This window comes from Periophthalmus magnuspinnatus, chromosome 4, assembly GCF_009829125.3.
Source record: "Periophthalmus magnuspinnatus isolate fPerMag1 chromosome 4, fPerMag1.2.pri, whole genome shotgun sequence".
Classification (NCBI taxonomy): domain Eukaryota; kingdom Metazoa; phylum Chordata; class Actinopteri; order Gobiiformes; family Gobiidae; genus Periophthalmus; species Periophthalmus magnuspinnatus.
The window spans coordinates 18,293,803-18,318,634 of NC_047129.1; the positions used below are offsets into that span (position 1 = coordinate 18,293,803).

Below are 24,832 nucleotides of genomic sequence, written 5' to 3' on the forward strand. Positions count from 1 at the left end.
CCTCCTCTCCCTCCTTCTCCGTCTGTCCCTCCTCCTCTCCCTCCTCCTCCGTCTGTCCCTCCTCCTCCTCCCCTTTCCCTCCTCCCCCCTCCTTCCTCCTCCTCCTCCACTCACCTGTCACCACTATCGCTGCTGCTCAGGTCTGTTGTGATTCTTTTCCACAGTAAAGCCTTTTTATCAGTCTGAAGATGCCAAAGGGGAGCGGGGATGGAGGGCAGAGGCAGATGGAGGTGAAAGGTGCTGGCCCTGGGGTTTAAGAGACAGGTCTAAGTCCAGTCCACTCCATGATGACTGGCAGCAGCCTTATCCAGGGGATTTTGAAGGTCTCAAGGTCTTTAGTGAAGTTCTTAAGGGCCAAAAGTAGGAAGTCACAGTGTGCATACATGTTGTGTTCCGATTGTGAAAAGAAACATCATGATTTTACATTAATAAAAATAATAACTATAATATCTAACAGTTATTATTGTGACCTGTTTAATTATCAAGTCAGTATAAATAGTTATTTAAATCACACCTATTCTGCAAAATGGACTTTTAAGAGGTTTGAACCATGTTATGTTTGTTTCTTCTCATGGACCCTCTGAAGTTGAGTGATTCATGTTTGAATAATCTTTAATCGCTTATTTTCAAGACACCATTTTGCCGATCTACCCCCGTTTTCACCTCCACCGGTACACGCCCACTTCATTCTCCAGGTTTATTTTCTTAATCGTTGATACTCGTAGCATTTGGCAGCGTTGCGTCGTCATTTTGGTACAAATGAAAAAATGTGCTGCTCGCTAGTGTGATGTGCAACTATCCATAGGGGGCGCCAACAACTACATGGCGTGATGACGTTTACGGCAATGCCAGCTCCCACTGGGCATCGCAGTTTTCTAACGCAGAAGTCAGCGGACTTGTTTCTTTTGTTAAGTCGTTTTACATTAATATTGTGCCTTAAAATGAGTAAATTATAACATAATGATCCACAGGTGTCAGAGATTAGAAATATAGACACACAATCACTGTATGTGTTTAAAGGTTTTTCTTGTTAAAGCATTTCAATCCCATTCTCTATTGTGAGTTTGTGAATATTACTGACAGATTTAAACAAATGCCAGGTCCAAGTGCAGTGCATTTTAAGAATAGAGATATTTTAAATGTGTTGTACTGCATTGTTTAGTAGAAGTCGGATTTGGTTTTCAGTTTTCAGTTTTCAGTTTGCAGGGCTGGCTGGTGAGCTGAACCCCCCCAAACCCCAGGTGTTCATTTGAGATAAGATGTGGTGACTCTTGGGTTCTTAATAGATGACTCACTTCTTCAAAACCTTCACTGACCCTTGTTTAGATCAAGCCTGTTTGAACATGGAAACTGCTGTTTGTCATCTCTGTATGTGTCACCTGTTCACGTCATTCACTATTTCACACAGGGGGTCATGTGTATGGGCTTATACCAACATGAAGTTATAACGACTGTGATGTGAGGTTCAGTAAAAACACATTCTGCTATTTAAGATTAAGGTTAAGGCATAGACTGTGAAGAAGTGGACTAAGTGAGTGTGACGTTACCTACAGCATTCGGCTCCAGTCAAATGAAGCTCATCGAGGCTAGAGCAGTTATAGAGCGGATTTGGAGCCGAGTTCTATATTTGGAATTCTGACTGAGTATCATAGCAACCAAAGAGCCAATCTGGAGCGAGGCTGTTGACGGTAACGCCCCTTCGCACCCTAGAGCAGGAAGAGTTTAAATCTGGTCAGTAGAGGTCCAAAAGGAAGGAACAATGAAAGACCCATGATTAAAGGTGAACTTTGTAACTTGAGAGACACTTTTATTGCTTTGCCTGTAAAGTCCCACAGTATGGCATTAAACATAGCTATCTTGTATTTATTCAGTTACAGGTGTTGCTCAAACGTACCTCGAAATACATGCATTCTACATTCTAGACTTGATCTGTAGCTTGACCTGGTGGTGCCATGTACTTCTCTCCATGGAGATGCCATACTGTGGAACATTCTAGGCAAATTGATAGCACCTCAATGGAAATTAGTAGATGTTGTACCCTCCGTCTGAAAAATTTGATATTGCAATTGGTGGTTTTCATGTGATGATGATGATGATGGCAAGAGTCAGAATTCCCCAGTGCTTACATTGTACTTTGCTATGAAATATCCAAAAGGTAAACGCACAAATGTTGAACCTGTTGAACCTTAGTGTTTCTATTAGTGACTAGACCCAAAAACTCACTGTATTAGATGACTAAAGTGTCTTGCCCAAGGACACAACAACAGCATTCATCTATGGGAGCTAGAATCGCACCACCAATCTGCGTTTATATCGAGAGCGGGATTTGCCAACCTTCAAATCCGTGGACAAACACTCTACCAACTCACTAACTGTATTCATTTTTGCTCCCCCGATCTGTATTCAATATTGTCGCCCTGTAAAAAGCGGTGGTGTCGTCTGAAATCCAGCAGTAGACAAGTGACTCTAATGTTATGCCTGATGGTGTCCAATAGCTTACACCATTCATCTGCGCTCGAACTCCACCTGGATTTCATCTGTTCCATCCCTTCAGCTAATGCCAAATTTACTCTCTCCTTCATCCGAGTGTGTCAGCTATGAAGAATGGTGTCTTGGGGCGTTATGACACTATCTACCCTCCATCTTTCTCTTGTATAGGTGCAGTCTTCGGTGTTGAACAGCTCGGTGATGCAGAGCGAAACGACCAGCGTGGTTCTGGAGGGGCTGAGGCCTGGGACCGGGTATGTGGTGCAGGTCAGAGCTCGCACTGTGGCCGGGTACGGAGCCTACAGCAAAGAGATGCTCTTCCAAACCCTGACAGATGGTGAGTGTTGTCACGATACTGAAATTTCAAACTGGATTTTCGATCAAGGGCGGCGCCAGATATTTTTTGGTTGGAGGAGCTAAGGGGGGGGAGGCTAAGGTCTTCAATGCTCATGCTCACCTACCATCTTTGTCTTGCTGTTTTAAACTAATTTAACTTTAGCTAGCCCTTGTAGTGATTTATAAAACCTAATATGCATTTTTTATTTTAATTTTTTTATTGTAGTCTCAGTATCAGAATTTAGGACAGCGCCGGGGGGGCTTGGGGGGGCTTGGGGGGGCAATCACAGAGCCTTCAAAATAAGGCATTCACTCAATACTCAATAAAATTTCAAACTGGATTTCGACCCGGGCCAGACATTTTTGGTTGGAGGAGCTAAGGGGGGGCTAAGGTCTTGAAACAGGGTGCCCACTTAACATCTTAATTTAGAGCCCCTCTCCTGCCCAACGTGTTTATTTTGCTGTTTTAAATGTAGTTAGCCCCTGTAGTGATCTATAAAATATAGTATGGATTTGTTTTTGTTTTTTTTTTGTAGTCTCATTTTGAAGGCTCTGTGGTTTTGGTACTAAAGAATTCTCTCAATATCCCATTTCGATACCACAATGAAGATTAAAAACACACTCCTTTTTAGTATTAGGATGTAATTTTTATGTACAAAATAATATAAATTTGTTTATTTTAGCATGAGTTTGTGTATTCGGTCTGATAAAGCTTAAAATCATGTTACCAATGTTTAGGAAAGCTCAAAGTTTGATTTTTTTTTGCAGTATCAGCCACAGGACAAAATACTCATATGTAGAGAAAGAATGATATATCGGGCCAATATTTGGAATTTTTAAAGTATCAGCTATCAGCTTTAAATCTCCAGCAGGGGGCGATACTTTGTTTTGGTTGATCCGCTGCCTAAAAAATCTTTATATTAACACATAAATACGAAGACATGGCTGCGCAAAATGTGACCACACCGCTCTCTTTTAGGCTGGTGGTAAAAAATGGCTTGTGGGAGAGTTTGTAATAAATTTAAATTACATTTTTTGGGGAAAATAATCAAATTCTGTTCAACATAACAGCCCTAAAATATTGGCAGATATGATCAGCCATTGGAACTTTTGGGATTCTGAGTAATATTATTTAGTATATAGTTTGTACAGTTCAGGTTGTAGATTAGACATTTACATACATTTATACTTAAGCAGAACCACTATCACTTGAAATCCATGGCTTTCAGAATGATGAAAAATGATAACTGTTGCCATAGCGATTAACCATTTAAAAACAAATACGACATCTTTTGAATGGTGAAAAGCCCGTGAATACAACAACCCACGAATAGGAATGACCAGCTGTTTCTGATTTGTGATTTTATAATAAAACTCAGTATTTTCTAGTCAAAATCAAATCATTCATATTGGGGAAATTGTCACAGCCCAAACATGTTAAGTACTTGATTAATATGAGTGATCATGGTTAAAATGATTATGCAAATCGAACGCATCAACGAGCCACTGGAGAGTTTTTAACTAGGACACAGCAAAAACAAATCATTTCAATCCAGTTTGAACAATCGCAGAAAGTAGATATTTCAGATAAAAAGTATTCTACGTACATTACTGTACAAATACCACAAATACTTCACATCAGCGCACTTAAAGGTCCTGTATTACGCAAAACTGACTTGTGAACTTTAAGCCACATTATAAACCATCCGCAAAAACATAGCTGGAGTTGTGTTTTGTTTCATTCACACATGTTTGAGTGACTCTTTATTATTAGTCTGTCTACATCTCCAAAACTCAAAATGCTCTGTTCCACCTTGTGATGTCATGAAGTGGTAGTTTTCGAGTTAACAGCTCCTTTTTACCTTTTGTTCAGTAGAGATTGACAAATCTGGAGCTGAAATTATCCAGATGATTCTAGTGAAAGTGTATGGAGTTTAAAAACACAGTGCAGCACTTCCTATATTACCACATGATGACATCACAAGGTGGAACAGAGTGTTTTGAGAGAAGAACTCAGCCTAAATATGCAGGGTGTGAATGAAAAGTAACACAACTCCAGGTCTGTTTGTGACGAGGAAACAACATTATAGCGACTACTTTTGGGCTAATTAAAACAAAAATGAACTTTTGAAATCGCTAATGTAAATGTACCTTCATAAATACCTAGTACTTTGTGGAGCCGTACTTTCCAACAGGGAGAAGGAGGATGTGGAGCTTGAAGCTGAGAAGTAATTAGATTGTGTCCTACTTAAAGTTTGTCTGGAAGCGATGTGTTTATCTGCATCAGAGTTCCACACTGGCAGCTTTTATGTCAGCACAACCACTTTATATTTGCAACAGAAGATGCATAGTCGAGAGAGCTGTGTTTTTCCCTTTGACGAAATCTTTACAAAAGTGAAAATATTTACTGTTTGTTGTGTTGTTACAGATGAGTACAAGTCTGAACTGGGGCAGCAGCTCTCCCTCATCGCGGGCTCGCTCGTCGGCGGAGTCTGCATCGTGTCACTCGTCGCTATAGCAATAATCTGTTCCAGGTATTGAGAATTACTGCAGTAGCTATGCATCATGGGTATATAAAATTACTCTCTGGTTAAGCACATATACATTAAATGCGATCTGCTAAGAAATGAAAGCTCGTATGGCGAAACATGTGAGTGAATTCTGGAGATTAAAATGTGAATAAGTAAAGCAACATTAACTTTTTTATTGGCCGTTTTACAGTTAGTTCTGAATTAGCAGTTCTGCGATGGGGTCCCCAGCATGCTGGTCTCTGGCATGAGATTAACACGCTCATTACCTCTTTTACTGCAGTGATACTTCTACATTAACAGTAAAAAAATCTGTTTAACTTTTAATTTTAAGTAATTGTTCAGTTAGATATATTTGATTAAGTTTAACGTACAAAATTTCAAATTGATTAAGGAATGAGCTCTGTGCACAGTAGCACGATAGCTAGCTCACTGCATCTCTCAGACTATGAGAGAAGGTAACGCCTCTTCCAGCCAGAGCAACGAAAAAAAGAAGGCGCTTTATTTCTCTGTTAATAATGTTCATATGTTGATTTACAGACACAATAGCGAAATAAAAATCCCAGGATCATGTAGAGCGGGTTCATACGAACATTGTAAGACCAAAATGATGAGTCTGGCAACAGCAGTTATAGAGAGACAGGCGACACTTCCTATTTGGAGCACAGCAGCTAGCAGGTTAGCTATGTCCTATGTTTATAGATAGAGTATATGGTCAAAGCTAACAGTTACTTTTATTGAAAGTGGGAAACGTAAAGTAAACAAGTTATTAAAATTCAAATTAATTAAAATAAAAACTTCACAATGTTTTTAAATGTATAACACTTCAGTTTGTGGTGTTGTTTTAATACTTATTATGCCTCACAGTTACCTTTAGCGTTAGCATGAAGACACAAACATCTTTCTTTCTAAACACAGAATTGTCTCTGGTGAAGTATTCATTTTATTTGTGTTGCGTTTAACATGTTGTCAGTGACATCCACCGGCAGCTCCCTGTCCACTGTCTGACCCTGACCCACCCGCAGCTCCCTGTCCACTTCCTGATCTTTAAATATTTATTCATTTTAGCGTCATTCCACAAAAACCTCACAGAGATAAAACTGGACAGGAAGTAGTGACACAAACAGTGACGTTGGGGGCCCTGTTGTGCACAGAGCCTGTACTAACCCAGTGTCCAGCCAGGATTGTATGTTATAATGTTAGCTAAATTATTTTAAACTGCTTCCATTATAATAGCGCACTATGTTTGAACCTAAAGGGACTGGAGGTAGAGTGTTGACCACAGCAGATATTTAAATGAGATATTTCATGTATTTCTTTTTTTCCTGACACAACGTCGCCTGTTCTTCCCACTGTTTTTTAATAGGCTGGCTATGCACTCATTGATAAACAACACATTAAAATAGGCTGAAAAGAAGCTTGTCTTAGTGTGAATTGGTTCTACAGTGTCTGAGATTCTGTTGTTTCACATTTAAACTGGATTAAGCACCAGCTGCAAAAGGTTACTGGGTTCTACAGTGATTCTTCTGTGGCTGCAGTGGCTCTTTCTGACTCACATCTGTTTGATATGTATCAGAGTTCTCTCAGTTTATAGATTGGGGCTGTAGTCATCGTCTGATTGGCCACATCACCTCTGCATGTGTCACCTGGGTTTATCTACTGACTTTTAAATGCATGCTGTGTAGCAATATAAGCATCATCAGGAAAAAAACAATCTACTTTCAGTTTAAAGGTCCATGTTAAATCAGACATATTGTTCTTGCGTCGCTCTATAGTTATAATCTCTGACACTCGTGGATCATAATGTTATAATTTACACATTTTAAATCACAATATTCATCTAAAACGACTTAATAAAAGAAACAAGTCTGCTGATTTCTGCGTTAGAAAACTGTGCTGCCCAATGGGACATGACGCCGCTGTAAACGCCATCACAACAAAGAGTCATGTAGCTGTTGGCGCCCCCTATGGATATGTGCACATCACACTAGCGAGCAGCAGATTTAAAAAAGACTGTACCAAAATGACTACGCAACGCTGCTGAATCCTATGAGTATCACCGATTAAGAAAATAAATCTGGAGAACAAAGTGCGTACGTCACAGTGGGCGTGTCACAGTGGAGGTGAAACGGGGGTAGATCAGCAAAATGGCGTCTTGAAAATAAGCGATTAAAGATTACTCAAACATGAATCACTCCAAATACAAATTCAGAGGCTCAATGAGAAGAAACAGCGAGAACATGGTAAAAAGCTCTGAGAGTCCATTTTGCAGAATAGGCCTGATTTAATGAAATAATATTGAAAACGTTTTTTTTTTTGTTTTAATATGAAAAACTAAAATAAAACATTGACTCATTTGTGCCACATCTCCCAGCCCTTTGGATTTGAAGTGGAAGTAGCTTTCACAGTTGCGCCAACCATTGTGAAGCAGGTCTTGTCACTAGGTGGAGTTACAGGTTACATCTGTGGAGAGGCGAGACCACTATAACAAATAATGCATGTTTGTCAAGATATTCTTCAGCAATAAAAACACTTGTAATGGAAAAAATGCTGAGGTTGTATTTGATTCGATTCATGATTGAGCAATCTTTAATTGCTTGTTTTCAAGACATTTTGCTGATCAACCTCCACTTTCACCGCCACCAGCATACAGCCACCGTGACCGACCAATACAAATTTTTAAATTGATGATACGTGTAGGATTCGGCAGTATTGCGTAGTCATTTTGGTACAAATGGGGGAAAAAAATTCACATCTCTTTGTTGTGATGACATTTATAGTGACATCAACTCCCATTGGACCGCACAGATTTTTAACGGAAAAGCCAGCAGATTCTTCTTTTATTAAGTTGTTTTAGATAAATATTGCGATTTAAAATATACAAATTATAACATAATGATCCACAAGTGTCAGAGATTTGAACTATACAACAGACAAAAGCACAATAGGTCTTCTTTAACGCCCTACACTCCAAGCAATGCAACATCTCCATGGAAACAAATAAGCAGCAGACCCTCCACCAGAAAAGTTACATAAGTAGATATTTTCCTCCCGGTGATGCTTGTATTGCTCTGCCACCCATCACAGCTCTATGTAATTCTGAGTTTGAACTTGAAAACCCAATGATGAAATGATGGGTAAAAGTTAGCAGTGACTTTAGCCTGACCCTGGTGCACGGGCTGACAGTCGCTCAGCACCTCATGAACGCTGGATAAATTACATTTGCAGATGGGATCAGTTGGCATATTAACTATTACACAGTTGGCTCCGATCTCAAATGAAAAGCCCGTAACATGAGCTGACAACACCAAAATAACAAGTCACTCTAGTCTAATGAATTCCTGATAGATTTCGCTTTTGTGGGATTCGGTGGGACAATTATTTTACCTCAACCCAGATAAAGAAAGACGACAGCCAATTAGCATTTTAGTGTCACAACTTTTTAAAATTTGATGTGATTTTTGTCTCTTCCAATTTCTCCCCTGTGGCTGTAGGAGGCGGCAGAAGGAGAGTGTATACGGGGACAAGCTGCAGCAGTACAACACAGGAGGTATTACGAATATACTTATGTCATGATATCAGATATGGGACGGATTTAAGACATGGAGCTTCTAACTGATAAAGAAAAGTTAGCCTGGTATAAACGCTCACAAAAACACTCAACATGTAGGTTTACTTTAGACTATAGTTGGGAGCAAAGCAACTGATGTTTGTTTTTGGTACTTACGAATAATCTTGAGATGTCTTATTGTAACGCAAAGTGCCCATTGAAGTACTTACTCCAAAGTGTACTTAAATAACAAGTTTAAACATTTTACATTTCACAAATCTGACTCTTGTGAGCTTTTAGTTATATTATAATGTTGTTACTGTCTCAAAAACATACCTGGAGTTGCGTTTTGTTTTATTCACACATGTTTGAGTAACACTTTATTATTAGTCTGTTACATCTCCAAAGCTCAAAATACTCTGTTCCACCTTATGATGTCATGAAGTGGTAGTTTTCAAGTTAACAGCTCCTTTTACCTTAAGTTCACAAGAGATTGGCAATTCCAGGGCTGAAATTATTCAAATGAAGGTGTGTGGAGTTTAAAAACACAGTGGAGCACTTCCTGTATTACCACATGATGACATCACAAGGTGGAACAGAGTGTTTTCAGTTTGAGAGAATAACTCAAATATGCAGGATTTGTGTGTTAAACATGTGTGAATGAAACAAAACACAACTCCAGGTCTGTTTGTAATGAGGAAACAACATTAGAACAAACATCAGAAAATATCATAATATGGTCCTTTTAAGTATTTTTGACTTTTGAGGCAAAAACTGATACTGAAGAACTGCACTTCAGACAGATATAAGGCAGTGTCCAGCAGTAATCTGACCAGAACTGAAGAAAAGGCTTGGACGAGCAGCCAAATGTCTTCACTCTAAAACTTTTGTCCAGTTACAGAGTTGAAATTTTCTTTTGCTATGGATCAGACCTGGACGATGGACAGATTACACAGACGTACTGAGAATACAGATTCAGAATGCTTTGAATTGTACAACTGTATTCCGGCACATGTATTCAGTTACTGCAGTCGTCAATTTAAATTTTACTCTAATACAGATTTCCAGTACTTTTAATATCTGTGTAATCCCTCAGTCCTCCAGGTCTGATCCATTGCAAAAGAAAAGTAAAATCTGTCAACTGGACAAAACGTAAGAGTGAAGATGTTTCGCTGCTTCTTCAATTCTGGTCAGATTGCTGGTGGACACTGCCTACTTAGGATAGTCATTCAAGCCCCTAATGAGTGATTTCACACCTATTAACGTCCTATCCATAGCTCTAGCCTCCCTTCAAAGCAGTGTCCATCAGTAATCTGACCAGAACTGAAGAAGTAGTCTGGACGAGCAGCGAAACGTCTTCTCCTACAACGTTTTGTCCAGTTGACAGATTGTATTTTTCTTTTGCTGTAGTACTTTTAATCCTGCGTTCCTAATTTATGCCTGTCTCTCTGCAGAAGTGACTTTGAGGCCGGACATGTTTAACGGCCCCACTCCCACAGTCACGTTCCCGACCTTATCTGAGGGTCATAGTTCACCAGGGGTCAAGATCTACATCGACCCCTTCACCTACGAGGACCCCAACGAGGCAGTGCGGGAGTTCGCCAAAGAGATCGACCCTTCCTGCGTGAAAATAGAAGAGGTCATCGGCTCAGGTAGGAACTGTGCGATTTTATAGGTTCCATAGTTTGAGACCCTGACATGGTTCCCACACTGTGAAAACTTCCCATATTTCTGATGGAAGCATATATGGGATACTTTATTCCGGAAGTTCCCGTAGGCGCCGCCATCGTCAGCCGCCGATCTTGACAGCAAATAGGTTCTATAGGACTACAGAGCCGTTTTGAAGCTTCCCAGAGAATCGGTGCAGTGTTGACTTGTTGTTGCACATAAACACTGAACATTTGACACAAACCAAGCTACTTTATAGAATATTTTAGTGCAGAAACTTTTCCCAAATCCTCCATTGAAAGGAACGGGATTTCCACTTAACAACTACTACAATAAAAAGCTCGGTGTAGTTGCATTTATGGAAAAAGTGGGCAGACGGAATAAGGTCAGTAGCACATTAAAAGCAACTGACCAAAGTGCTTCTCATAAAAGTCACCAAATAATAACTGTAAAGAATAACAAGATACACAGGAAAAGAACATTAAAACACCAAGTATATCCATATCCTGTGTAGCTAGTGTTAAATACCAGGGAGAAGAGGTAGGTTTTCAGTCTAATCTTAAACTGCATTAAAGACTGAGAGGATCTGACAGGCAGAGGGCGCTGTTCCACAGTCTGGGCGTTACCACAGTTTTATGTAGCCTCAAAAAAGTGTGAACTAAGACTAATTCGCAATGAACAAATGGTTTATTAAGGTTATTAAAGGTGTAGTTATTATGACGTGTGCCCAGATGTTCTTGTGCAGCACTATCTTTTACTTTCTATTTGAATTCTTGGAATAGTTTTTTGACTCCCCCCGTTGGCAATAGACGGGAGCATTTATAAAACTTTTGGCTACTCAGCGACAATAGCTCAGTCAGAGCATTTGTCCACTGATCTGAAGGTTGGCGGTTCGAATCCTGCTCACGCCATAAACATCATTGGTTGAGTGGTCAGATCCACTAACCCACAGTGAGTGACTTGAAGGTGGAAAAACGCTATATAAAAAAGTGACTATTTACCATTTACTGCCAACAAGATGCTAACCAAGAAAATTCCAAAACTGCTGAACTCAAATGGTAAATAATCACTTTTTATCTAGTGCTTTTCTAGCTCCTATGGACACTTAACGCGCTTTAGAAATAATGAATAAGTGATCAGAATTAATACCATTAATAATATTGTTTATCGTGATAAAGAGGGTCGACAATAATCGTTCATTTTCTATAATCGTGATAATCGCCAACAAAGATAATCGCCATTATATCACCTGAATGTGCAGAAAAAAACATACTTATCCAAGGGGAGTCGACGGGGGGGACAAAGAGGTCTGTTGTCCCAGGGATTATGGGCCCAGAATTGGACTCTCTTCCTATTAATTTGTATTAGACGGGGGCCCATGTGAGACGTCTTGCCCCAGGCCCCAAAATATCAGTTGACGGCCCTGCTCATTCAGAATATTCTCCGCTAGATTGTAGTTGTTTTCACTGATGACAAAGTACAAGACTATAACAGTTCTTTAAACATGGAACTTATTCATGATATTACAATTACATTATTCATACCCATTACATTTTCAGCAACTTTAATAATTATCGTGATATTATCGTTGATTGCATTTATTTTGGGCATTATAATCGTGGCACTAAATTTCAGTATCGTCCTGTGCCTAATCGGAATACTGTAGTTCTGGTGGAGATGTGTTGGCTGGTTTAAGTAACACTCTACCATAATAAAAAGTTCCTTAAATATATCCTCTAATTAATACCCAGTTTATATACAAAACACAAATATAGCTGGACTTCTTGACATACTGTAAATGTGCATATCTGGGCTTTTTATTTTAATGAGGCTGAAGTGTCACATAAAACAAAAGGTAATCTATGGGAGTGTATTAAACCGTGTGCGTTCAAAATGGCGTCAGGCCTGGCATCGGGGCGCGGGCTTTTTATGATATTATTGCGTTTTATTATTTCCTTTGAAGTCAAGTGCCATGTTTTATTCATGAAGAAAACTTTGGCAAGAATAAATTAAAAGTGTCCTCAGCCGTTCATTTTGGATCGCAGAGTCCTGAATACACAGCCACTGTGTGATGTGGAGATGCATTCATGAAACAGTTAGAGATGTGGGAGAACTGGCACGTTTCAGATGGTTTAAGTCGTACTCACAATACTCAACTTTGGATATACACAAGTGCATACTGCATGATGTAGTACTCATTGGATGCAGTGTGTGAAGTGGTGGAACTTAGCAAAGTACAAGTGGTAAAATACAGTACTTAAGTAGAATTGTTAGATATCTGTACTTTATCTGTACTTTACATTAGTACATTAAGTACATTTTACAGTGAATACTTTTTACTTTTACTTCACTACATTTGAGAGCAGTATCTGTACTTTCTACTCCACATTTTTGAACTGGACTGAAAAGTAAAAAGTACTTTTCATATGATTTGAGGGGTTATTTTTACCATTTTTGTGGAAACATCCTGACTAAAGTTTTTGAGTTCAAGCTTCAGCTTTGAGCAAAACAAAAATAAAAACACAAAATATCTAAGAAAAAAATTCAAATTGACTCTTTCACTGTTAAAATATGTGCAAAATATGCACTTTAAAAAATATATATCATTACATTTAAACTTTCACAAACAATACTTTAAAGGGTACTTAAATACTTTTACTTGAGTAGATTTTTTCATGTGATACTTTTACTTTTTTTAATCTCTCTATCTGTACTTGTACTTAAGTAACAAAATTGAGTACTTTGCTACCCGCACGTACAGTCATAAGACCATGGCGTACAGGAGAACTGAGTGTGTGTGGTGTGTATTCACGTGGCTCTGTCATTTGAAGCCCTTTGTCATGGAGATAAGTTCTATGATCAGCTGATGGACTCTCCTGTGGCTCATGGTGTTTGGGGTGAATGATGCACGGTGTGTGTGTGTGAACAAGACCAACCCAAAAGTAAAGTAAACAGAACAAAATCTAGAGCCACTGGGGGGCGCTCCACAGAGCTCTCTGACGTGTGAAAACAAGCTCAGTCAATCAGTGACAAAGGCTTTATGTTGACAGTATAAATAATTTGTCTGATCAGTCTGTCCTTTGACAATACTAGATTTCATGCATTATTCAATGTTTTGTCCCATTACATAAACTTCACATTTTAAATCAGATGTTCCATTCAGACGCTCTTATCCTTATTTGAATAGAATGGATACTTAACCTTATAAGTGTTCTTTGTATTTCTGCTGTTTGATCTATTTTTAAGTAACAGTACTCACCTCTGTGTTGAACTGACTGTAAAACTATACTTTAATAGAGCCCCAGTTTTATTTCATTCAGTTATGTGTAATCCATTATTCATGTCTTGTTAATGTCTTGTGAACTTTAGAAATTCATGTTTTTCACCTAAAGGCAAAACTAATTTTCCGAGCCAACTCAAAACTATATTTCAATGCAACCTTTAAACTATAAATGCCAACTTTAAAATGAATAGCTCTTGTTTATGATGCATCAAATTCACGAACACATTGAATTCAAGGTCTCCAGACACAGACAACTTTGGCCATTCATCATTTTTGATTCTTTGACAATACCACGTTTTTCGTAGCCTGGCAAAACCACTTCTCATACTTTCTAGCTAAAGTAACAACAGTCTGGAGCCACGGCTGATACTGCTGCTTCTTTAAGTTTGAGAACAACCATTTGGCTCTGTGCACAACAACTGTTAGCGCTACTACTTCCTGTCCAGTTATGAGGTTTTTGGCGAGTCACGCTAAAATGAATAAATATTTAGAGGTCAGAGGTTAGGGGGTTAGACACCAGACAGGCGTGCTCTTCACTGATTGGTTATTCCACTTGTCATTCCACTTGTCAGTCCTGCCCATCTGAACTTGAGGCAGCTATAGATTAGAGTTTAATCCATAGACTGTATATATAAATGGACATAGCTAACCTGCTAGCCGCCGCGTTCCAAATATGAAATAAGCATGGGCGCGCTTCCGGCTCCATTGACTCTGGCTCCAATTCACTTTCTATTGAAAAACTATGTCTCCTCTCTCTGTAACTGCTGCTGTCAGACTTGCCATTTTGGTCTTAAAATGTTCATATTAACCCGCTCTACATGATCCTGGTGTTTTTATTTCACAATTTTGTCCGTAAATCAAAATATGAACATTAATAACAGACAAATCAGGTGGCTTCTTTCCATGAGGGTGCTCCCACTAGCGTTAGCAACAGGTTTGATTGACAGCGTTACTAAGCGCCTGCTCTGTGTTAAACCAGTGGTGTGGGAGGAAAGGGGCGTTACCTTCAACAGCCTCGCTCCTGATTGGCTCTTTGGTTGCTATGATACTCATGGTCGGTATTGCTAATATGCAACTCCAAATTACCCTCTATAACGGTTAGCCTCGATGAGCTTCGTTTGACGTTCTCTTAGTCCACTTCTTTACACAATCTATGGTTTAAACTAACTCATGCCTTGTTTACATTCATTATGGAACAGGTTTTGGATATATTTTGTCTCGTGTGAATAAATGTGCCACAGGATCAGATGAAGCACTCTACATTCGATGACACAATAAACATTTTTTTACCCAAACCAACTACAGCCAAATGTTCAGGCAGCTGCGTGCTCTGCAGTTCAGAATCTCAAGCTGACCGCTGTGGCCCAGTGCCGCGGGCTCTGTCTGCACTGCCACTCTCAGAGGCTTCCCATAATCCTCTGCTCCTGGCTTTATTCTACTCAGAGGAGGGCTCCATCACCTGAGCCTGAGGTGGCCAAAGAGGGATCAGGGATATGAGAAGAAAGTGCCAAATATGAACTTATCTGTTTGTAATGCAGCAAGAAGTGAAGGGTGAGTCTAAAACAAACTGATATAGTTTTTGGATCTTAAAGGGGATATTTTACTTTACTACTGTGGGGTTTTCATTGCTAACACATAACATATTTAGATCGCTTTGTTATCTTTTGTTGGTTTGAAAATGCTATATTCAACCAAAACAATATATAAAAAAAAGTCAAATCAGTCTATCAATCAATAGCTCAGACCAAGGTTTAGTTTGTTTTCATCTCACAGTTTGGACTGCTCACTAACGCTCTTCCTCGGAGTGGTCACGTGATGTTACTGTGACGTGTCCAGTCAGCTGATTTAAACAGGTTTCGGTGCTGTCTTCTTACCGGTGGAGGTAGGATGACAGTGCCATCTGCCGTCCGACTTCTTCAGGACAGTATCCCAGGTGTGTGACAGTAAAAAGGGCCCCTCATCCCGGTTACACATGTTTTTATTGCTAAAGAAGCATTGCCATTCAAGATGCATTCTTATCACTTGCGGGCTTGCCTCTCCACAGATCTAACCTGTAATTTGGCCTGGTGGTGTTGTTTTTTTTCCGTGTTTAATGACATACTGTGGAACACCCAAGGCAAAGGAATAATATCAGTCTATGTACTTTGGTTTCTTAAGATTGGACAAAGAATTTTAAGGAAACCACTGCAGCCGACAACAACAGTGCCTCAGTTGGCAGAGTGTTTGCCCTCTGATCGGAAGGTTGGTGGTTCAAATCCCACTCTTGACCTAAACATCAGTGGTTGAGCGGTCAGAGCCATTAGCCATTGTGTGAATGGGTGAGTGGTTCCTTCATGTAAAGCGCTGGAAATTTGGTAACACGCTATGTAAAAATTGGACCATTTAGCCGGAAGAAAAAAAGTACGAATGCGCTAAACGTTTGGCTCGCTCATTTTCTCCGACAGATCCTAAACGCACCTCTTTAGTGTCTGCTCCGTCTGATTTTCCTGTTTAAATTAGCTTTCGTTCTGACTGTTACCTGCACCTCTCTGTGATCCATCCCCTCTGGAGTTTGTTTGTTTTGGAGTCTATCTTTCTCCTCACAAAGATCCACAGATTGAAGATAAAAGAAAGGTGCACCCCAAGGAGCTAATAAAAATACCTCGCCGTCCTCCGTCTCCCTCTGTGATCACACAACACAAGGCTTTCTGGGTACATTCACATTACGCTCCATTCAACTGAAATGACGAAGACTAATTCAAATTCCTTATGATAAGACAGTGTTTCGTGCTCATTACATAACTTTCCAAATAGATAGTCTGGCACAGTTTCCATAGAGATGTTATTGTTTTGCCTTGAATGTTACACAGTATAGCAGTGATGGCACCAGACCAAGTTACATATCAGATCTGTGGAGAGGCAACCCCGCTCTCAGGGATTTTTTGAGCAATAAAAAAAAAGATTTGAAAAAAATGCAAGACAGATGAGTTTAATGCTGTTGGAACATTCAAGGCAAACCAATAACATCTCCATGGAGACAAGCAGGTGCTGTACCCCCCACCAGGAAAGTTACATAATAATAATAATAATAATAATAATAATGCATTTTATTTATAAGCGCCTTTCAAAACACCCAAGGACACTGAACAAGATAAAAATTAAATGACCTTTAAGTGATATAAAGAGACGTATCAAACGACTTGAGCATAGTAAGAGTTTTAGACTGTGTCCAAATGTCCACGGGGCGCCGCTATTTAGGGGTCACGCCATTTTTAGTGGTGTCTGAATGTCCAGTTGGTGAAAAAGTACTGCACTCAAAATTTCCCACAATGCTCCTTGAAAAGTAGGGGACATCAGCGATCACTAGACCAGTCAAAATAGACCACAATGCACTGCGAGAGTTGGAGAAACAGCACAGCGACAGCAGATAGAAGCACTGGTTTATCACACCTTTGAACCTGATTATGAATAAAACACTCTTAAATAAACCGTTATAGTGTAAACCTGCTAGCGTTAGCAGCTTACCTTAACTTGAGCTGTTAACAGAGGGATAATTTCCACATCCAGGTAAAAAAATTAATAATCCAACCCGTTTAGAGTGAGATCGAGCTTGATAAAAACATGTCTGATTATTATTCGTCCATAAAGGCTTGTACCAGTCCAATCTGATTATTATTTATGACACAAATCAAGTTTTATCAGAGTTTAGCCTTTAGACATTTTTTCACCCAGACCCAGAGTCAAATGACCCGACTGTAGTGAGCTGCGTGTCCGAATCTCTCTGTGAATGAGTCTATAGAGAAAGAGTGGGGGGCTGTGTAGTGAATGCAGGGTTACGGGCTGGGGGAGACATTCAGACACAGCCTTATTCATAATCAGGATCAACAGTGAGATAAACCAGCGCTTCTATCTGCTTCATTCAGTCATGTTGTGTCCAGTTAAACATCTATCTCTGTTGTTGTTTTTCCAACTCTTGCAATGCATTGTGGTCTATATTGCCCACTGATGTCCACTACTTTTCAAGGTGCATTGTGTGAAATTTTGGGTGCACTACTTTCTCACCAACTGGACATTCGGACACCACTAAAAATGGCGTGACCCCTAAATAGCACCCCCTGTAGGGAATAGTGTGAACATCGGACACAGCCTTAATGTGTCAATACGAGTCATCTCAAGAGGCAGCAGACCACTTTACAACGCCACGGGGGCCTTCAATCTAACCTCGTCTATAGAGGCTTGCAGCAATACCAAGATCTAAGTCTGTATTTATTTACTGTGAAATGCTTTGCCCTGTTCACCTGCGTAAAATGAGAAACCTTGTCAACAGTAGAGTTCAAGAGAGGTGAGTGAAAACGATATGTGGATGTGCAGTCTGCAGCGAGTATGTTCTGTCAATACAGGGAGACTTAAAGGTCCTATATTACACAAAATGGACTCCTGTGAGCTTTAAGATGTGTTGGAATGTTCTTAGCTCCCCAAGAACATACCTGGAGTTGTGTTTTGTTTCATTCACACATGTTTGAGTAATTCTTTATGTAGAATTGTGTAGTAGTAGTTTTCAAGTTAACAGCTCCTTTTACATTTTGTTCAGTAGCAATTCACAATTCCTGAGCTACAGTCATCCAAATGATACTTGTGAAGGTGTATGGAGTTTAAAACCACAGTCGAGCTTTTCCTGTATTACCACATGATGACATCACAAGGTCGAGTGTTTTCAGTTTGAGAGAAATATGCAGGGTTTGTGTGTTAAACATGTGCGAATGAAACAAAACACAACTCCAAGTCTGTTTGTGATGAGTAAACATTAAAACATAGATCTGAAAATTACGTAACATGCGCGGTTTAAGAAGACAGCTAGTTGTCTATATGTGTGTCACTTTTTAGATATGATTTACATAAGAATAAAAGTCCAGCTCACCGGGATTTTAGTTTCTATTTAAAATCATTTGCGCCATCAGTGAATCCAAATCAACCAAATTATTACCTATAGAACTCTGCCATCCCAAAAGGAAGACTTGTAAAAATGAGTGGAAATAGCTCAGCTTGTAGACACGCTCACCCACTATCTGGATGGTTGACAGTTTGATCCCCATTTTGTGTCGATGGGCAAGGCACTTCATGTAAAATGTCTGTGTGTGTTTGTCAGTTAGCCCCAAAACGAGTGTCTGTGTGTGTCTGTGTGTGCGTGTGTGTGTGCCTCTGTGTGCGTGTGTATGTGATGTGTGTTTGTCAGTTAGCCCCAAAAGTGAGTGTGTGTTTTGTGTGCGTGTGTAGGGTGTGTGCGTGTCCTTGCGTGTGTGTGGTGTATACATGTGTACGTGTGGTGTGTGCATGTGTAGTGTGTGCGTATGTGTGTCTGTGTGTGTGCGGTGTATGTGTGTTTGTCAGTTAGCCCCAAATCAAGTGTGTGTGGTGTGTGTTGTGTGTGTGTATGTTTGTGTGGTGTTTGTGGTGTGTGTGTATATGTGTTGTGTGTGTGTTAGCCCCAAAGCGACTGTAGGGAGTGAATATTTTATCCTGAAGAAAGTTTTGAAGTTTTTAAAACACTATATAAAATTAAACCAATTTAAACTGTATTGAAAACAACTGGATCATTGAATAACAGCTTCACCTGAGCCTGAGCTGATGCAGATTATGTAAGAAAAACAGCAAAATATTATTGCATTTGTGAGTTATTTTCAGACACTCAAAACTGGAGCGGTGTAAAAATAGTGTTCTCTAGAGCTGAACATCGTTGTGCATAAAGTCTGACCTATTCTGTAAAATGGACTTTTCAGAGCTTTTAACCATGCTCTAGTTGTTTGCTTCTTATTGACCCTCTGAAGTTGTTTTTGGAGTGATTCATGTTCTGAGAAATCTTTAATCAGTTATTGTCAAGACACCATTTTGCGGATCAACCCCCGTTTTCACCTCCACCGGCACACGCCCATTGCTTTGTACTTACGTCGTTCTCCAATTTTATTTTCTTCACTGATACTCGTAGGATTCAGCAGCGTTGCGTCGTCATTTTGGTACAACTCACAAAATCCGCTACTCGCTAACATGATGTGCTGCTATCCATCGGGGGGCGCTTTGTTGTGATGACGTTTACGGTAATGTCAGCTCCCACTGGGCACAGCAGTTTTCTAACGTGGAAATTGTTTCTTTTATTAAGTCGTTATAGATGAATATTGGGATTTAAAATGTCTGAACATAATGATCCGCGGGTGTTGTAGATTATAACTATTAACTACTATAACAATGCGTAACAATCCAGGCTAAAGTCTTCTAACAGGACCCCTCCTTTACAATCCACGTGTTTGCCATTTTTTGACGACAGCACTTCATTTTCTTAACTCCTCTGCCCCCTCCCTCTCTCTCTCGCTTACACAATCACTTCTTGCAGTTTGCTCGTGGTGCATCCTCTCCCCTTGAGGAGCTGGTGACAGTAGATAGTTTTAATGAGCAGAGCAGAAGTGGAGCAGAGATCACAGCGAGACAGGCCGACACCGCCTGTCACCCTATTCCCATCACTCATGCATTATTCACAAGCTGATTTTTATCTGCGCAATGAGGACTTTTATTTTGAAGTGATATTCCATTTTCATGTTCCCCCCAAGTACCATCCAGCTCCAATTATGTGACAAAAGGCGTCTTCAGAAGTCAGACTCTTCCTGTGCGTTAACTGGCTTCAACATGTAGGGGTGAGACAAAGTTCATTTACAATGCAGGTTAAACTAGCAGGGAACATCAGAGCGGATTCAAAACAAGGTGTGTAGGAGCATGGCCTGACAAGTAGGAACGGGCCTTTTAAAGTCCATAGCGTCTTAAAGTCCATAGCATCTTAAGGTCAAAAGCGTCCTAAAGTCCATAGCGTCCTAAAGTCCATAGCGTCCTAAAGTCCATAGCGTCTTAAAGTCCATAGCGTCTTAAAGTCCATAGCGTCTTAAAGTCCATAGCGTCTTAAAGTCCATAGCGTCTTGAAGTCCATTGCGTGTCAAGGTCTATAGTGTCTTAAAGTCCATAGCGTCTTAAGGTCAAACGCATCTTAAGGTCCATAGTGTCTTAAGGTCAAAAGCATCTTAAAGGCCATGGCATCTTAAAGTCTACAGCTTCTTAAAGTCCATAGCGTCTTAAAGTCCATAGCATCTTAAGGTCAAAAGCATCTTAAAGTCCATAGCGTCCTAAAGTCCATAGCGTCCTAAAGTCCATAGCGTCCTAAAGTCCATAGCGTCCTAAAGTCCATAGCGTCTTGAAGTCCATTGCGTGTCAAGGTCTATAGTGTCTTAAAGTCCATAGCGTCTTAAAGTCCATAGCGTCTTAAGGTCAAACGCATCTTAAGGTCAAAAGCATCTTAAAGGCCATGGCGTCTTAAAGTCTACAGCTTCTTAAAGTCCATAGCATCTTAAAGTCCATAGCATCTTAAGGTCAAAAGCATCTTAAAGTCCATAGCGTCCTAAAGTCCATAGCGTCTTAAAGTCCATAGCGTCTTAAAGTCCATAGCATCTTAAGGTCAAAAGCATCTTAAAGTCCATAGCGTCCTAAAGTCCATAGCGTCTTAAAGTCCATAGCGTCTTAAAGTCCATAGCGTCTTAAAGTCCATAGCGTCTTGAAGTCCATTGCGTGTCAAGGTCTATAGTGTCTTAAAGTCCATAGCGTCTTGAGGTCAAACGCATCTTAAGGTCAAAAGCATCTTAAAGGCCATGGCGTCTTAAAGTCTACAGCTTCTTAAGGTCCATAGCGTCTTGAATTCCATTGCGTGTCAAGGTCTATAGCGTCTTAAAGTCCATAGTGTCCATAGGTCTTAAAGTAATGATCACATATAAACTTTTCACTATTATAAAAATAATAACAAACTATATTTTAGAGAGATTTAAAATAACTTGTTAAATGTGTGTGTCATGTACAGCCATATTTCAATTTGACTCATTCAGTTCAAAAAGGGCAGCGTCAAAAAATATCCATATCAAATATCAGTATCGAGAATCGGCATCAGAGGATATCAATACTGGTACCGATATATTGCCCATCTCTACTGTTGAGGAGTTTAATTGGTGGTAGCACGGTTGTTTTTATAGCCTGAGAATTATAGACCCAGGAGCATTTTGAAACGTAGCTGAGAATTTATCTCACGTGAAAATATGTCCAGTATTACGTGTCAGTGTGAGCCAATCTCCAGAATGAAGAACAAATAAAAACTTTAGTGATCCTGGCAGCCTGCTCTTTATGCCTGAAGTCACCTGTTTATGTTTTCAATAAGATGGAAGACGATCGCATTCAATATATATAAAATCCCATATCGCCCAGTCGTACTTTAGAACATTAATGGCAAAGCAAGTAGTATTGAGCTCTTATCTTAAAATCAAAATCAAGTTTTACATGTTTTGCTAATTAATTGCAACTCAAGCATTTAAGTCTCTGTTGCTTCCATTTGTTCAGTGTTGGCAGTCCAAACTCCACTCAAAATGGACTTTTCACAGGTTTTAATCATGTTATAGTTGTTTCCTTCTCACTTAACCTCTCGAAGTTGTATTTGGAGTAATTCGTGCAGGATTCGGCCGCGTCATGTAGTTATTTTGGTACAAATGAAAAAAAAATCTGCTACCCACTAATGTGATGGGCTGACCCTTTGTTGTGATGGATTTTACGGCGACATCAGCTCCCATTGGGCACCACAATTTTCTAACGTGGAAATGAGTGGATTTGTTTCTTTTATTAAGTCATTTTAGATGAATATTGTGATTTAAAATGTGCAAATTATAACAGAATGATCCACAAAAGATTATAACTATAAAGCGACACATGCACAATAAGTCTGTTTTAAAACGTATCCAGTCGATGTTGTTTTGTCATTTCCACATTTTAAGATGCCACTCGTGCCCCGGTCTCTGTGGCAGATGAAACGCTCCAGTGCTGAGCCTGTGACTGAACCTGTGTGAACTGTTTGTACTCAGAACAATCTTTTTGTCTGCCCCGCTCGCTGACCTCTCCTATTCTAACCTCCCGACAGCTGAGGCATGGTGCGAAAAGCCAAGCAGCCCACAGTGGAACAGCCACTGTCACTTTTATCGTGTTATCTTCCCTCAACTCTGCCCCTTCCGAAGCACTTACTGAAGATGTTGTTTTTTACCTATAAAAATATGGCACCACACCGGCCTTGGACTAGATCCTGACCTTTGAGCGTGGCAGTTGGAGCGGAGGTGAGGACAGGTCAGATGGAGTGTTTAACTAGAGCTGCCTCCACGGGTTGAACAATATGCTGTTTTATTTGATGGATGGAAGAGGTTTAATATGAATGGGAGTTTGGGCCTGGTCTGAATCTATAGGGGCAAGCTATTTCACAATATAGAAGAGCTTGAGCTAGATAATGAGTTATACAGAGGATCATAGCTTTGTTCGCTAGCTGACATAAACATGGACCAAGCATAACATTATGACCACCCATCTGCGCTCATTTTTGATCTATGTTATGTTTCCTCATCACAAACAGACCTGGAGTTGTTTTGTTTCATTCACACTTGTTTAACACACAAATCCCCCTACATTTTTAGGCTGAGTTCTTGTCTCAAACTGAAAACACTCTGTTCCACCTTGTGATGTCATCATGTGGTAATACAGGGACTGCTCCACTCCAAAAGCCCCTCCTCCTTCATAGCTCTACCACATTACCGTCAGCGTTAATGAAACTACTGCACATTGAATCAGGTTTGTGACATTGTAGTGTACAGTTTTGTATCATGTTTTTGTATATTTATGGATAATTGTTGTATGGGAGCATGTGTGACGTGGGCTTGTGGGCGGAGCCTTGTACAGAATCTTACAGCTGACCGTAAAGAAGGTTCAAATAAGGCCTGGGAGAGATTGCTAAATCACTCAAACATGCATGAATGGCAGCTGATGATGATGAGAGAATGACATTATAACATGGGAGAAAGCTCCAATAAATTAATTTTGGCTAATACCACCTCTTTAAATGTTTGTTGGGTAAATCAGTTTTTACTTTTATTGACCAATGCAGAGAACAGCTCTACAAACAACTGCTATTATCCAATTGTTTTGCCTTCATTATAAAACAGCAGGAACGGTACAAGACATTTTTGGTTGGAGGGCCTAAGGGGGGCTAAGGTCGTCAATGGGGGCTCACTTAACAAATTAATTTAGAGCCTTTTAACAATGGAGCGTACCCCGCACCTCCAACCATGTTTGCTTTTCTGTTTTAAACTAGTTTAAATGTAGACAGCCCCTGTAGTGATTTATAAAAGCTGATATGGAATTATTCTTTTATGGGAGTCTCATTTTGCACATTTTTAGTCAAGATTGGGCAAAGATCTTTGGGGAAGCTCTGGGGGACCATTCTATGGGAGGCTAGGGCCCCCTCAAGCCTTTCCCTGACACCGCCCCTGTAAGATAGTAATACATTTTGTCAGGAGGACCCTCTGCAAAATGCTGTTTGGGAGCTGCTATTTGCAAAATTTACAATAGAGTGAAACTTTGATTTTGATTGTTATGTTAAATTATCTGTAAAATGTCAGCGGTCGCTCACTACGACTCAATGAAACTCATCTCCCGTCTGATCAAATGTGCTCGTGTTTTGCAATTTGATCCGGTAAAAGTCTGCAATATTTTTCAGTCCTCACCCTATTTTTTTTGTTTACCTTTGTTTTGTACTAACCGACCATGCGCTTCTCGGGGTAATCCATCAGAGGAGGAATCAAACACAGAGGACACTGTAAACAAAACCTGAGAGGGGCTATAATGGTGAATGGTAGCTCAGTTGATAGAGTGTTGGTCCACTCATTCGAAGGTTGACGGTGTGATTCCAGCTCCCACAGATGAATGCTGCTGTTGTGTCCTTGGACAAAACACTTAACCCACATTGTCACTGGTGTATGAATGTGTGTGTGAATGGGTGAGTGGTTCTCCGTTCATACGTTAAACACACAAATCCTGCATATAGTTCTTCTCTCAAACAGAAAACACTCTGTTCCACCTTGTGATGTCATCTGGTAATACAGGAAGTGC

The 24,832-nt window shown here is 40.0% G+C and overlaps 1 protein-coding gene across 1 annotated transcript in view; it reads left to right on the forward strand.

The window, feature by feature from the left end:
* The window catches only part of LOC117369783 (ephrin type-B receptor 1-like), a 169,018-nt gene that overhangs the window by 113,412 nt on the left and 30,774 nt on the right, over nucleotides 1–24,832 (forward strand). The window contains exons 10-13 of the mRNA XM_033965119.2: nucleotides 2,659–2,824; nucleotides 5,252–5,357; nucleotides 8,846–8,901; nucleotides 10,356–10,553. Of these exons, the coding sequence (XP_033821010.2) occupies nucleotides 2,659–2,824; nucleotides 5,252–5,357; nucleotides 8,846–8,901; nucleotides 10,356–10,553 (526 nt within the window). The remainder of the gene's footprint in view (nucleotides 1–2,658; nucleotides 2,825–5,251; nucleotides 5,358–8,845; nucleotides 8,902–10,355; nucleotides 10,554–24,832) is intronic.